This window comes from Leptodactylus fuscus, chromosome 7, assembly GCF_031893055.1.
Source record: "Leptodactylus fuscus isolate aLepFus1 chromosome 7, aLepFus1.hap2, whole genome shotgun sequence".
Classification (NCBI taxonomy): Eukaryota; Metazoa; Chordata; class Amphibia; order Anura; family Leptodactylidae; genus Leptodactylus; species Leptodactylus fuscus.
Genome location: NC_134271.1, coordinates 135349816 through 135364780, shown reverse-complemented (window position 1 = coordinate 135364780; position 14965 = coordinate 135349816). Strand labels below are relative to the sequence as shown.

General features: G+C 41.3%; 1 protein-coding gene across 1 annotated transcript; it reads left to right on the top strand.

Annotated features, from left to right (window-relative positions):
* Positions 1-1828: 1828 nt before the first annotated feature.
* On the top strand, positions 1829-9917 carry LOC142213377 (embryonic protein UVS.2-like). Its single transcript, XM_075281694.1, has 11 exons — positions 1829-1914; positions 3188-3312; positions 3402-3519; positions 3630-3805; positions 3935-4016; positions 4160-4287; positions 4418-4533; positions 5110-5335; positions 5741-5859; positions 8692-8902; positions 9847-9917. Exons 1-11 carry the CDS (start codon positions 1829-1831, stop codon positions 9915-9917), a joined length of 1458 nt encoding a protein of 485 aa, XP_075137795.1.
* The last annotated feature ends 5048 nt before the right edge of the window (positions 9918-14965 follow it).

Sequence of the window (14965 nt, the reverse complement as noted above, 5' to 3'; positions counted from 1 at the left end):
TCCATTCGAATAGCGAGTGGTACTCGATCGAATACTACTCGCTCATCTCTAGTCATAACTACAACTAAGCTGAGGACAAAGAAAGGGGCGATACGGCTGGGACTTTATAAAATACATTCTGTATAATCTGGGATTCCATTTTATTCCTTCTATGTTTTGCCTCTTATTTAATGAATAGGGTTGAGCGATCGGGATTGGAAAAGATCGAATTCCGATTGAGTAAATTTCACGATCGCGATCCGACCCGATCTTTTCTAGCGGGATAAAGATTGGAGGTTATTTCAAGATCAGCTCAACCTAAAAGTGACTTTTCCCATAGAGAAGCATTGACTAGGGTTGAGGATTGGGATGGGAAAAGATCAGATTCCGATCGGCGATTGAGCAAATTTCACAATTCAGATCGGGATCAAGATCGGCTGGAAAATGATCGGAAAACATCTTGAAATCTCAAGATCGGCTCAACCCCTTTAATGAACCATTAAAGATGAATTATAGAATCATAACGGATGGCGGAATTTTTATATATAATGGTATTAAGCCGAATGGAAAGAATAACAGTGATACATACACTCACCGGCCACTTTATTAGGTACACCATGCTAGTAACGGGTTGGACCCCCTTTTGCCTTCAGAACTGCCTCAATTCTTCGTGGCATAGATTCAACAAGGTGCTGGAAGCATTCCTCAGAGATTTTGGTCCATATTGACATGATGGCATCACACAGTTGCCGCAGATTTGTCGGCTGCACATCCATGATGCGAATCTCCCGTTCCACCACATCCCAAAGATGCTCTATTGGATTGAGATCTGGTGACTGTGGAGGCCATTGGAGTACAGTGAACTCATTGTCATGTTCAAGAAACCAGTCTGAGATAATTCCAGCTTTATGACATGGCATTGCATTATCCTGCTGAAAGTAGCCATCAGATGTTGGGTACATTGTGGTCATAAAGGGATGGACATGGTCAGCAACAATACTCAGGTAGGCTTTGGCATTGCAACGATGCTCAATTGGTACCAAGGGGCCCAAAGAGTGCCAAGAAAATATTCCCCACACCATGACACCACCACCACCAGCCTGAACTGTTGATACAAGGCAGGATGGATCCATGCTTTCATGTTGTTGATGCCAAATTCTGACCCTACCATCCGAATGTCGCAGCAGAAATCGAGACTCATCAGACCAGGCAACGTTTTTCCAATCTTCAATTGTCCAATTTCGATGAGCTTGTGCAAATTGTAGCCTCAGTTTCCTGTTCTTAGCTGAAAGGAGTGGCACCCGGTGTGGTCTTCTGCTGCTGTAGCCCATCTGTAGCCTCAAAGTTCGACGTACTGTGCGTTCAGAGATGCTCTTCTGGCTACCTTGGTTGTAACGGGTGGCTATTTGAGTCACTGTTGCCTTTCTATCAGCTCGAACCAGTCTGGCCATTCTCCTCTGACCTCTGGCATCAACAACGCATTTCCGCCCACAGAACTGCCGCTCACTGGATGTTTTTTCTTTTTCGGACCATTCTCTGTAAACCCTAGAGATGGTTGTGCGTGAAAATCCCAGTAGATCAGCAGTTTCTGAAATACTCAGACCAGCCCTTCTGGCACCAACAACCATGCCACGTTCAAAGGCACTCAAATCACCTTTCTTCCCCATACTGATGCTCGGTTTGAACTGCAGGAGATTGTCTTGACCATGTCTACATGCCTAAATGCACTGAGTTGCCGCCATGTGATTGGCTGATTAGAAATTAAGTGTTAACGAGCAGTTGGACAGGTGTACCTAATAAAGTGGCCGGTGAGTGTATATTTATGATATACGATGACTATATTTTATACATGGCTTTAGTTGCAGATATTAAGGATACAGAAGAGCCCCAAAACACCTTTGGCAAAATAATCAAGACTAATAAAGGTAATAGATTATTTATAATTACCAGGAAATATAAGGGGGACATTATATAAATTATTACCCTATATCTCAAGTGTTTACAAGTAATTATTTTATTAATTTCTAAAAACAAAAACTAATTCTAAAGGTCATTACAGCTAGGATTGGTCTTCTAATTATTGTAGTATGTCTCACATGGGTGAAACAATAGCACATTAGATTATTCAAAAGTGCCTGGTGTGACGGCTGCGCCTCCTAGAAAACCTGACACATCACTAAATAAGCAATGATAAGAGAGTTCAGGTCTTTGGCCAGCATAAGTAAGTCTGTACTATAGCTAAGAAGTGTATTTGTAACATCCTTGCCCATCTGTGATTTGGCGCCATCCTCTGGCTGCATGTTGCAGATCAGGAGACATGTCCTTGCTTTGGGTTCCTCTCATAGTATCAGAACACTGTACTATTCCCTCACCTCTGTAACTGATTTTACACCATACCCATCTCCTTCACCTTGCTTTCCCTCTGCTCCTCTGACAGCCGATCTTCATATCAAGTCTGGGACAGGTCCTTCCTTCCTATTTGTTTGCTCCCATTCTCCTTGACACTTGCTATTGCCTTGTGCATGCTGGCTATTTACTCTTTACTTTTGGTTATCTCTATACATATTCCTGACCTTTGGATTTACCTTTGACTATTCTCTTAGATTTTTATTCTGTACTGTGCTGCTTGTCTGGTACCAACCCCTTGGCTAGCTGACTTCCGTTTTTGTGGTTGTTTGTATTATCTGTGTTCTGTGATCACTTATATCATAAGAAGGGACTGTCGCCTAGTTGTCTTTTGTTGCCTAGAGCAGTGGAGGCAAGTAGGCAACGATGAAGGGGGTTCAGGTTAGGGCTCTTTGTTTTGTCGCGCCCACCAGGGTTCACCAGAAGCTACTGGGAAATTGATCTTCTAGCAATTCACTTACAGTATTACAGGCTTCTAATATAAGATCAGTACAGAGTACAATGTAAGTAGATTGCAAAATGGCCTCCCATTGTAAACACGGCACTTGCTGTCCCCAGAATATCTTACCTACCTGAGAAGACATTGCAGAAACATCTCCTGTTTGTAAAATACAACGACATAATGTAACATGATACAAAGCAAAATGATATAAGATGAGTTAGAATAAGTTTTTGTTATTCTTCATAAGATTAGTGAAAGTCAATGTTCAACCATTGCTTCATACCTCTGTAATGTCCATGAAGGTATAATACTGTATAATATCATTTATAATGGAAATCTTCTTTATTTAGTGAATCCCACGGCCGTATATCATGATGACATGCTGATAAATCCCGGACGCAGTGCTACAACCTGTACAGATTGCTTGTGGCCCAAATCTACAGATGGGACGGTCAATGTGCCCTATGTAGTTTTCTCTAATTATAGTGAGTTTTTCCTCTTTATTTTATACCTATGGTGGTCCTGCCAACTGCCCAACACTGGATCACCCTATAAATATTCATGTCACCCCCAGGTTCTTGGCAACTCAGCTTGTTTAACAATTCAATGCAAGAATTTGAGACCCTTACCTGTGTGAGGTTTATACCCCGGACAACGGAGAACGACTACCTCAACATTTTGGATACAGAAGGGTAGGTCCTACTACTCAGACTGCAGATTTGGTGGAATAAAAGCTTTTTTAAAAATTTAGAAAAGTTATTATAGAAATGATCATAACATGTTATTTCTTCTATATATTCAGGTGTGTAGCGAATGTGGGACGAGTCGGTGGAGGTCAAAGAATTGGATTGGACGGTGGTTGTATGTACAGAGGAATTATACAACATGAGCTAAACCATGCCCTGGGCTTCTACCATGAACATATGAGAAGTGACCGTGATAACTATGTCACCATCATGTACCAGAATATACCATCAGGTAATGCCCACACCATAAATACATGGTAACATAGTAGATTATTTTTAGATATTAGATATATTTTCTGTAATACAGTTGATGTTCTGCTCATTACAATATCCAGTGTAATAGAAATCTTTTATCTTTCAGATTCTGTTTACAATTTTGCCAAACTAAACACCAATAACCTTGGTCTGGAGTATGACTATGGATCGGTGATGCATTATGACCCGTAAGACTGACATTAATAATAAATACTTAATAATATCTAGATACCATCGAGGACAAAGCTATAATACATCTGATCTATTCTGTTCTATGATGTATCATTTGGTCACATCCTTATGTCTCCTCCTTGTGTCTATCTCTGGCCAGGTGGGCATTCTCTAACACATCAGGACAACCCACTATTGTGACCATCCCCATCGCAAATATCCCAATTGGGCAAAGAGTTGGACTCAGTGTTCTAGATGTTTCTAAAATCAACAAATTGTATCAATGTGGTAAGTTCTTGCAGGTCTACAGTTTTCAAAAAGTTGTATCCAAGATCTATCAGCAAACCATATGAGACCAATAAAGATATTTTTCTAAAATATAAACATTGTTTCAATAATTTCTTCTTTTCCCTTTTAGATGTTTGTGCTAATTTACTGAATGAAGACAATGGGACTCTGACCTCAGCCAACTACCCATCACCCTACCCACATAATACCAACTGTGTATGGCTGATCAGGACGCCATCAAACCAGGTACAGTGATGAAGAACCGGAACTAGTATATCAGGTGGATCCGGTATATCAGGAAGGAGAACTCATATCACTACATGTATACAATCTTTCTCCTGATACATGGGGGTTATCAATAAACCTTCATTCAGCAAATCATACAAGGATTATTGTACCTCCTGCATCAGAAATATGGACTTGTGGTCCCACCATTATTATATACAGTACATAGAAAGGATTATATAACAGGGATTACAGGTTTACCCTTCCTCTGTATTGCTCACATGGATTATTCCTTCTATATATGACTGCTTATATCTACATTTACACTACAGTTGTCTTTATAGTTGAACCATCACTAGGTTTTATTTAACCATGCATTGAATTTCTATTTCTTAGTTTGATATATGTTTTATTCCTCCAGCAATCCTCTTTTATAATCTTATGATGTAACAAATATCAGGTCACTGAGTCCCATCCACAATGTTGTTTAATATCTATTCTATGCATGGATTTATTACTAAACAGTTTCAGTGTTTTTTTTTCTACAAATTGGAAATCTATTTTTTTTATTTTTTTTTTTTTATTTTTTTTTTTTAGATTTCCTTGAACTTTACTGCCTTTGATGTCCAGTCATCTCCCAATTGTGCATCTGACTATATTAGGATTTATGATGGTCCCACTAAGAACTATCCCCTGATTTTGGACAGAACTTGTGGGTCCGGACTGATCCCTCCGATTATTTCTTCTACTAGCCAACTACTGGTGGAGTTTTCCAGTGATGACAGTGTTGCTGGGGTCGGCTTCAAAGCTGTATACAGCTCAGGTATAGGATAACATTGTGATTGTCATATAAATAATTGTTATTTCATTGATGGCCTCTCCATAAGACGGATGAAACCATTGGAACCTTCATGAACAACACAAGAGATCAGACGATTGTTTTCCAGCTGATCATTTGGAACATGACAGATCAGCCAAAATATATATTTAACGCACTACGCACCATGCAATATAATCTCATGGACTGTGTTAAATATCAATGTAATATTTACTGAGTCAAATATTTTCTACCTCTCTAGTTCCCGATTTTTAGCCCTATAATTGCTTTGTGTAATGGGGCATTACTATATCAGGAATGTATCGGTCAGCTGAAAACAAGAAATATATAAAACTAAAAAAATCTTTTTATGTAATTTATTCTCTACAATATAATGTATGTTTTTCATAGTGCAATGTGGAGGAACCTTCTATACACCACAGAGAAACATTACTTCACCTGGATACCCCGTACGCTATTACCCAAACATGAGATGTATCTACACAATCACGGCCCCTGTTGGACGCCGGGTAGGTGTCACGGGATGGTTAGAGTCTATACTATAGGCAATGTGTAATATATATTTCATGTGGAATGTATTCTCTAACCTGTTATATACATCAATGTGTAGTTGGCTGATTGGGGTCTAGTGTGTTAGCACATTGTATGCAAATACCTCTAACTAGTGAGGACCAGTGAGGACAATGGGTGGAGATAATCTGATTGTGTCTCCAAGAAGATGTTGGATGGTGCATTGTCCACAGGAGACAGGGAGTCTGCTCTCCTTGGTATAGGTGAGGGGGGAAGGATCTGTGACTCAGCCCTTCCCACCCACAGATATAGGTGTAACAGTCTTAGTATATAGTATATAGCTAGCAGTTAGTATGTGTTAGCCGGCCTGTGCACAGCTCTGCAGAGAGCCAGGATTTAGTTACAGGACCAAGGAGCCAAAGCTATCATTGGATTGTGACTTCTGTGGACTTATTGTTGTTACGGTTGATGTGACCGCTGCCGGCTACTAACTTTGTGGATTACAATAAATTGCTGTTGTCTCCCGACCTCTTGCGTCCGTGTTGATTCAAAAGACCTTCCGGAGGAAGACGTATACCTTTGCTCCGTGACAACTGGTTGGCAGCGGTGGGATCAACAGTGGACAGCGAGATGGACTACAGCAGCTCAGCGAATAATGGAGCCACAACCTCAGAATACAGGAACTGGACTATGGCAAGTCTACAAGTAAGGGCCCGGGAACTAAACCTGAGTTACCAGGGAAGAACGAAAGAGCAACTGATCGAGGCACTGGAGGAGATGACCCTGCAAAGCGACCATGAGGAGGGCTGCCCCCAGGAGACAGTAGAGATACGGGAGTGGCAGGTACAGACCCAAAAGAGCAGATGGGTTGTTTTGTATGAGGAGGAATTGGCAGTGCTGGGGTAGAAGCAACTGCAGAGCAAAGGAGTAGAGCATTACAGAGGGCTCAGGAAACGGAGAAGGAGGAACAGAGAATGGCGCATGAAAAGGAGAGAATGGCGCATGAAAAGGAAAGAATGGCGCATGAAATGCGAATGGCTGAGATAACTACGCGGAATTATAATCAAACGTCGACCCCCAGCCCAACAGTGAGAGAACCACCATATGTCTCCCATAAACACTTCAAGACCTTTGATGAAGCGGCTGGGGATGTTGATGGATATTTTCAGGACTTCGAACACCAGTGCCGCCTGATGGAAGTCCCAGAGAAGGATTGGGTCCGGTATCTGGTGGGGCACCTACGAGATGGGGCTGCGGAAGCTCTCAGAGCCATGGACCCTAGTGATCAGCGGGACTATGAGGCCATTAAAAGAGCGGTGCAGAAGTATTATGCAGTCACTCCAGAGACCTACCGAGTTCAGTTCCGCTCTTTGCCTTACAATGGGGGAAGCTCCTTCCACATGTTCGCCCACAAGTTGAAGCAAGCATGCAAGCGCTGGCTAGAAGGAGAGGAGGCTGTCACAGTCGATAAGATCCTCCAAGTCATACTTAAGGAACAGTTCTTTTCCCAGTGCCCCGCTGAGATCCGTGAGTGGGTGCTGGAACGGAACCCAGCCACAGTGGAGCAAGCTGCTTCCCTTGCAGATGAGGGCCTGACCATCAAGCCGCAGTGGAAGAGGTTGTTTGCAGAGGAGCGGAAAACTACCACAGTCCGCCAGACACCCTTCAGCCAGCCACCCACCTTTCGTGCCCGGCCTCAGGATTACAATTCCCCCTCTACCCCTGCCCCAGCCCATCGGCCTCCAGCTATGAACAACCCTGTCCCTAGACAACGACCTACTGGAAGAATGCTAGAGCGCAGATGTTTTGGGTGCGGGCGGCCTGGACATTTGCAAGCTAGTTGCCCTGTTAACATGGGGGCACGGGCCACCGTGGCATCCCGGCCTATTCACTACCTGGGAACCACCCCTAGGACAGAAAGTTTGGCCCCATTTCCAGATGACTCCATGAATGACCCATCTGTTCCACCTCCAGGGGTCTATGGGATTCAGCCTTCCGCCACACATCCCGCAAACCTTCAGCGGAAGCACTTGCAGGAGGAGAAATAGATCTTAGGTGTCACTAGTTGGTGCGATGTCTTTATGACCTAATAACACCGCCCTCCTGACAGTACAGAGCCTTAGCCGCTGATCAATCCCAAAACTAAAGTGAAGATTACTCAGGAATTGTGAGGACTAGAGGAAAAATTCCAATTGTTCCAGAATCAGCGGAGCAGCAATGATCAAACTACGAGTTGCACTTTTAAACCCATATTGAGATATTGGCTAAACTTCTGTCCTTGAGAGTCTTGAAATATATTCCCAAACTACTTATTCTAAAGTAAATGGGTTCCATAAAAGATAACATGAGGGCAAATACAATACGGCCCGGCTTATGATGCCGAGGAGGCGTTTAACAAGTTTGCCTGGGATTTTCTGCAACAAACTCTCTATAAATTTGCCTTTTTCCATAATTTATTTCTGCAATATTTACTCCACAGACTTGTCTATTGACACATATTACAGATAATGTTCTCTCCCACACTTTCTATTAAAAAAAATGGTGCAGATATGGGTTCTCCTTGCTGTGCTCCTGTTGTAATATTAAGGGTGTAACAATACAGTAGGTGCTCAGACACATCTTACTTTCTAATAATGTTACCGAGTTTCAGATCTTCGAAGACATTGGTGAGATATCCAACCTTAAAGTAAATAGTGAGAAACCTGAGATATTGTAATATTCCGCCATTATTCCTCATTATTAGTTCCCATTGTATGTTATAGTGTGATGTAATATTCTGTATTACCATTGTGTTATGATAACATTACAATATCTGCTTCTTATCTCTACAGATTTACCTGACCGTCAGTGATTTCCAGGTGGAGTCTTTTACTTTCTGTGCAGTTGACTATTTAAAGATCCTGGATGGGACCAAGAGACTGGCCCCCCAATGTGGTGAAACTAAGATAAATCCCTATACCTCTTCTGGGAACACCTTGCAGCTGTTATTTGTTAGTGACAGCCGAAATGAGCTCCGAGGCTTCCAGGCATCATATAAATTTAGTGAGTATCACAGTCTCTTCTGTATATAGCCCTCCCATACACACTGTAGTACATTATCCCTATCATACTGTAGTACATTATCCCTATCGTACTGTAGTGTGAGCCCCTATAAGAATTAGATTTTATAAGCCAGACAATCCCTATAGTAAATATACCATATAGTAAGAAATGTTACATCTTTTTATGTCTTAAGGATATTGTATTACTCTGATAATCACATGGAAGGTAATGTATAGATTGATGTCCTGTATTTGATCTTCTAATCCATCTTTATGTCTTTCTCTACAGTATAACTGGAGATCACCGCACCCCGGAATACAGATTCATTCTTGCACTTTATTCCGGAAATGACATGAAGAGAAATCTCTATAATATTCTTTATTTTTTTCTACTTTACCAAATCCTATAGAATTAATACTGTATATAGGAAATAAGTAATGATTTCTGTCCCTTATAGACATTCCAATAAAGTTTCTATTTGCATTATCAATAATATTATCTTCTGTGTTTAACTCCTGAAATGTGACTGCATGGATGTTTGGAATAATGTGAGGGGGTACGGTAATGGCTGCCATGTCAATGTGTGTTTAGTATTATAACCTGATGAAGGCCATGATCAAGGACTACAACATAACGCTTTATAAGAAAGTTCATCTTAGCCTGGGACCCCACTTGGTGTAAACGCTGAGGTACTGTTGTCACGGAAATGTATTAAAACACGTGAGGTTTTCAGTCCCTACTCTAGTGAATACAGCAAAATACCAAAATGACCAGTTTATTTCTAATCTCCTCTCACTAAAATGCACCATTACTTCTATAGATGTAACTAAATTGACCAAATGGTTATCCCATTGTTAGAATGTTAGAATTTCCTGAGAAAACCCAGAATTTGCATTTTTTTGTAGCTCCTGATATAATTTGTGCAGAATCTCTCGCAATTCTAGGTTTGAGAATTGGTCTTTGGTACATGTATGAAACGGGAATGGTCATGATTATTCAAGTAATGGCCATCTAAGGTCTTCACATTCTTACCTGAGATCTGCAGGAAGTAGAAGTGAAGCCTACATTAACAACATGCCTCAACCGTACTTCTTGCAAATCTATTCTCCAGGATGTAATTACTTCTAACAGTGCCTCTGAATGTTGCCCTCTAGAGGGCAGCCTCCTTAACATCATGCATGACTCAGTTAAAAAGTCTATTTAATCATGATGCGGAGTTTATTGCAAAATTAGTATTTCTATTCCAAAATCCGCCACATTATGATTAAATAGACTTTTTAACTGAGTCATGCATGATGTTAAGGAGGCTGCCCTCTAGAGGGCGGCATACAGAGTGCACTGTTCTCCTAATTACATCCTGGAGAATAGATTTGCATATTTTTTACCCAGAATCCCTAGCGGAGCAGGAATGACTTGTAATTCTCCGTACTGCCTATGTAGGCACACACTCTCCCTGATGTGTACGATTATCCCCTGACCCTAAGAAATTGGCTGTGATTTAACTTCAATTAAAGCAGTTCTCCTTTGGTCCTCTCCTCTCAACTGCGTCATGTGATACAATCTTATGTTACTTCACAATAATACAGCAAATTTCTTCACTGTTCCTCACAGTTTAGTCCAGTAAAGGGTTTTCTATTATGTGGCAGTAGATTTCTCTGTACAGTACCATACTTCCCACTAGACAGGAGGTGGTAGGTCGATTCCCAGGTGCACAAAACATTGGCTGTACAGATAGTGGTGCCTTTTTGAGCTTCCCAAGAAACAACCAACTCTTACTGCAGCCTGACATTTTACATAAAAAGGTGGGAAAGTCTTCCAATAATAGAAACTTTCCTTCCATTTTTGGAAAATCGGTGCAATAACCCTTCAATGAGCAGTAATCGTAGTGCAAACTTCTCTGTTCCCAAAAAACAGTAGTGCAAGTGACAGAAAGTATTGGGAGAAGTAGGGTCCGAATGACCTATACTCATCCCCTTTATGATAAGGAATCCACCTCTAGTGGATGGAAGGTAGATCCCTAGGGCCATGAGTCCCACAGAATGACTGTTGGGGGCCTGAGAATAAATTCAGTAAACGAGACTCCCAGCATTTTCCAGAGGAGTTGGGCTCCCTAAGAAGTCCTCAAGTGGAGTATAGATCAGATAATTAATATAATTAATATTAATATAGTAATAATAATAATAATAATAATAATAATTAAGATAATTAATCTGCTGACTTCTCAGATCTTCAGAATCACTTCCACATATTCCTATTTCAATACTTATTCATTATGCGTAAAAATCCTTATTAACCCTATGAAAACAGTATATATTTTATAGCCATCATACAGAATAAAAACTAGCTATAACTGTATTTGCATATTCTTTGATACTTTCCAATACTTTTCTGTATCTAGATTGATATGTAAATGAGGTAACCTCAAGAAATCCTGAACTGTAATCAAGCTTGGTATTCATGAAAATGGTCTTACCATTGTTAATAACATGTTGTAATAAAACATTCCTTGTAATTAGGGTTGAGCGATTGGGATCGGGAAAGATCGGATCCTGATCAGCGATCGAGCAAATTTCACGATTGGGATCGACTGGAGAATGATCGAAAATCGGATTTTGAAATCTCAAGGTTGGCTCAACCCTACTGTATATATAATATACAATTAGGGTTGAGCAATCGGGATTGGGAAAGATTGGCTCCCCATCGACGATCGAGCAAATTTCACAGTTGGGATCGGCTGGAAAATGATCGGAAATCAGATTTTAAAATCGATCCTGAAATCTCAAGATCGGCTCAACCCTACTTGAAATGTTTATTGTGCATTTCAATACTAAAATATTTTTACCCAGTGTAAATGGGGTATCTACACTCACTGGCCACTTTATTAGGTACACCTGTCCAACTGCTCGTTAACACTTAATTTCTAATCAGCCAATCACATGGCGGCAACTCAGTGCATTTAGGCATGTAGACATGGTCAAGACAATCTCCTGCAGTTCAAACCGAGCATCAGTATGGGGAAGAAAGGTGATTTGAGTGCCTTTGAACGTGGCATGGTTGTTGGTGCCAGAAGGGCTGGTCTGAGTATTTCAGAAACTGCTGATCTACTGGGATTTTCACGCACAACCATCTCTAGGGTTTACAGAGAATGGTCCGAAAAAGAAAAAACATCCAGTGAGCGGCAGTTCTGTGGGCGGAAATGCGTTGTTGATGCCAGAGGTCAGAGGAGAATGGCCAGACTGGTTCGAGCTGATAGAAAGGCAACAGTGACTCAAATAGCCACCCGTTACAACCAAGGTAGCCAGAAGAGCATCTCTGAACGCCGCACAGTACGTCGAACTTTGAGGCAGATGGGCTACAGCAGCAGAAGACCACACCGGGTGCCACTCCTTTCAGCTAAGAACAGGAAACTGAGGCTACAATTTGCACAAGCTCATCGAAATTGGACAATTGAAGATTGGAAAAACGTTGCCTGGTCTGATGAGTCTCGATTTCTGCTGCGACATTCGGATGGTAGGGTCAGAATTTGGCGTCAACAACATGAAAGCATGGATCCATCCTGCCTTGTATCGGTAACGGTTCAGGCTGGTGGTGGTGGTGTCATGATGTGGGGAATATTTTCTTGGCACTCTTTGGGCCCCTTGGTACCAATTGAGCATCATTGCAACGCCAAAGCCTACCTGAGTATTGTTGCTGACCATGTCCATCCCTTTATGACCACAATGTACCCAACATCTGATGGCTACTTTCAGCAGGATAATGCGCCATGTCATAAAGCTGGAATCATCTCAGACTGGTTTCTTGAACATGACAATGAGTTCCTTGTACTCCAATGGCCTCCACAGTCACCAGATCTCAATCCAATAGAGCATCTTTGGGATGTGGTGGAACGGGAGATTCGCATCATGGATGTGCAGCCGACAAATCTGCGGCAACTGTGTGATGCCATCATGTCAATATGGACCAAAATCTGTGAGGAATGCTTCCAGCACCTTGTTGTATCTATGCCATGAAGAATTGAGGCAGTTCTGAAGGCAAAAGGGGGTCCAACCCGTTACTAGCATGGTGTACCTAATAAAGTGGCCGGTGAGTGTAGTTTAGTACGATTTTTTGGAAAACTGGTTAGCATGTCATAAAATAATAAAGACATACCTTACCGCTCTTCTACAACTGCTTCCTGGTCCTCCACCATTCATGGGTCCATTCACACAGAGTTTTTTGACGAGGAAAAATCAGCTTCAGGAATTAGGAAACTTTTTTTTCCTCCAGCACAGTTTATGGACCTTGAAAAAACCAGTAGTGGTTTTTGCAAATTCCGCGCCAAAATCCGTGCCCAAATCTGTGCCGAGGATTGACTGCACTTTTTTTTACAGGCGGAATTCACCTGAAGGAAGCTTCTTTTCTGCTAGCGTAAAAAAAGGGGAGGCATTTTTCCACATTGAATCTGACACGGATTCAGCACCAAAATCCTCGCAAAAAAACTCAGTGTGAACCCCGAGTCCATCCACGATGTTTCAACAAGTAGCCACAGCAGCCAAACACTGTCAATATTTCTTCATTAACTCAGCTGGATTCTCAAAATTATGGTATCCTCTTACTGGTATATGAGCTAAAACTGAAAATGAGATCCTAATGTTTTAGTGGTTTTTCCTCGTTTTAGTATTTCAAAAGTTTGTAATATCTCCTCCTCAATAATACTAAAAATGATGCCTTCTGTACTGTAGATGTTGTTCTGTGGATTTTTATGTCCTCTTGGATGAGTCATTGATGCGCTCTTGGAGTAATTTTGTTAGGTTGGCCAACCCAGGGAAGGTCCTCCACTGTTTCATGTTTTCTCCATTTATGGATACTAGCTTTCACGGTGGTAAGCCTTAGAAATGGCTTCCAAACCTTTTCCAGACTGATAGATGCCAATGATTTTGCCTCATCTGTTTTTGAATTGCTTCCGATTGGGGCATAATGGGTTGAGATAGTTTTACCTACTTTCTGTTGTCAGACAGGTTCTATTTAACCGACTTCTTGATTCTACAAGTCTAGCAGTACTCCAAAATTTTTTGTTAATATCAATTTTTGTTGGTAATCTGAAGTCTAGGAGATTCAGCCTTCGCATTAGGTGCTCCATAGTATTGTGATGTATTATTGATGCAATATTTTTGAGAGCCAGCACTAATATTAAAGGGATTGTCCACTTTCAGACTAATATATATATTTTTGTTATGTAGATTGTGAGCCCCACATAGAGCTCACAATGTACATTTTTCCCTATCAGTACGTCTTTGGAATATGGGATGGAAATCCATGCAAACACAGGGAGAACATACAAACTCCTTGCAGATGGTTTTTTGCCCTTGGCGGGATTTGAGCACCAGGACTCCAGCGCTGCAAGGCTGCAGTGCTAACCACTGAGCCACCGTGTGGCCCCACTTTCAGACTAATATCGTGAGACAAATGTTATTGCTTGTATAATGAAAAGTTAGATAAATTGCCAATATACTTTATGTCAATTCCTCTCGGTTTTCTAGATCTCTGCTTGCTGTCGTTCATTCTGCTCACTTTCAGTGGATAAAAATCAGTCCATGGTCATGTGATATATGGTTCATGGTAATGTGATGGACACACAGGTGCACAGATCGTTATATTCTCAGCACAAAAACCAGACATCTGCCTGGTAATGAGCTGTGCACGTGTGTGTGCATCACATGACCATGGACTGTATATCACATGACCATGGACTGTATATCGCATGACCATGGATTGTATATCACATGACCATGGACTGTATATCGCATGACCATGGATTGTATATCACATGACCATGGACTGTATATCACATGACCATGGATTGTATATCACATGACAATGGACTGTATATCACATGACCATGGACTGTATATCGCATGACCATGGATTGTATATCACATGACCATGAACTGTATATCACATGACCATGGATTGTATATCACATGACCATGGACTGTATATCGCATGACCATGGATTGTATATCACATGACCATGGACTGTATATCACATGACCATGGACTGTATATCGCATGACCATGAACTGT

What these genes read in the sequence shown, in the direction of transcription:
- LOC142213377 (XM_075281694.1), top strand. Translation starts at nt 1,829, where the DNA reads ATGGCTTTAGTTGCAGATATTAAGGATACAGAAGAGCCCCAAAACACC. An exon ending in ACTAATAAAGGTAATAGATT is followed by an intron (nt 1,915 to 3,187) that starts ATTTATAATTAC and finishes AGTGAATCCCAC; the next exon opens with GGCCGTATATCATGATGACA. An exon ending in CAAAGCTGTATACAGCTCAG is followed by an intron (nt 5,336 to 5,740) that starts GTATAGGATAAC and finishes TGTTTTTCATAG; the next exon opens with TGCAATGTGGAGGAACCTTC.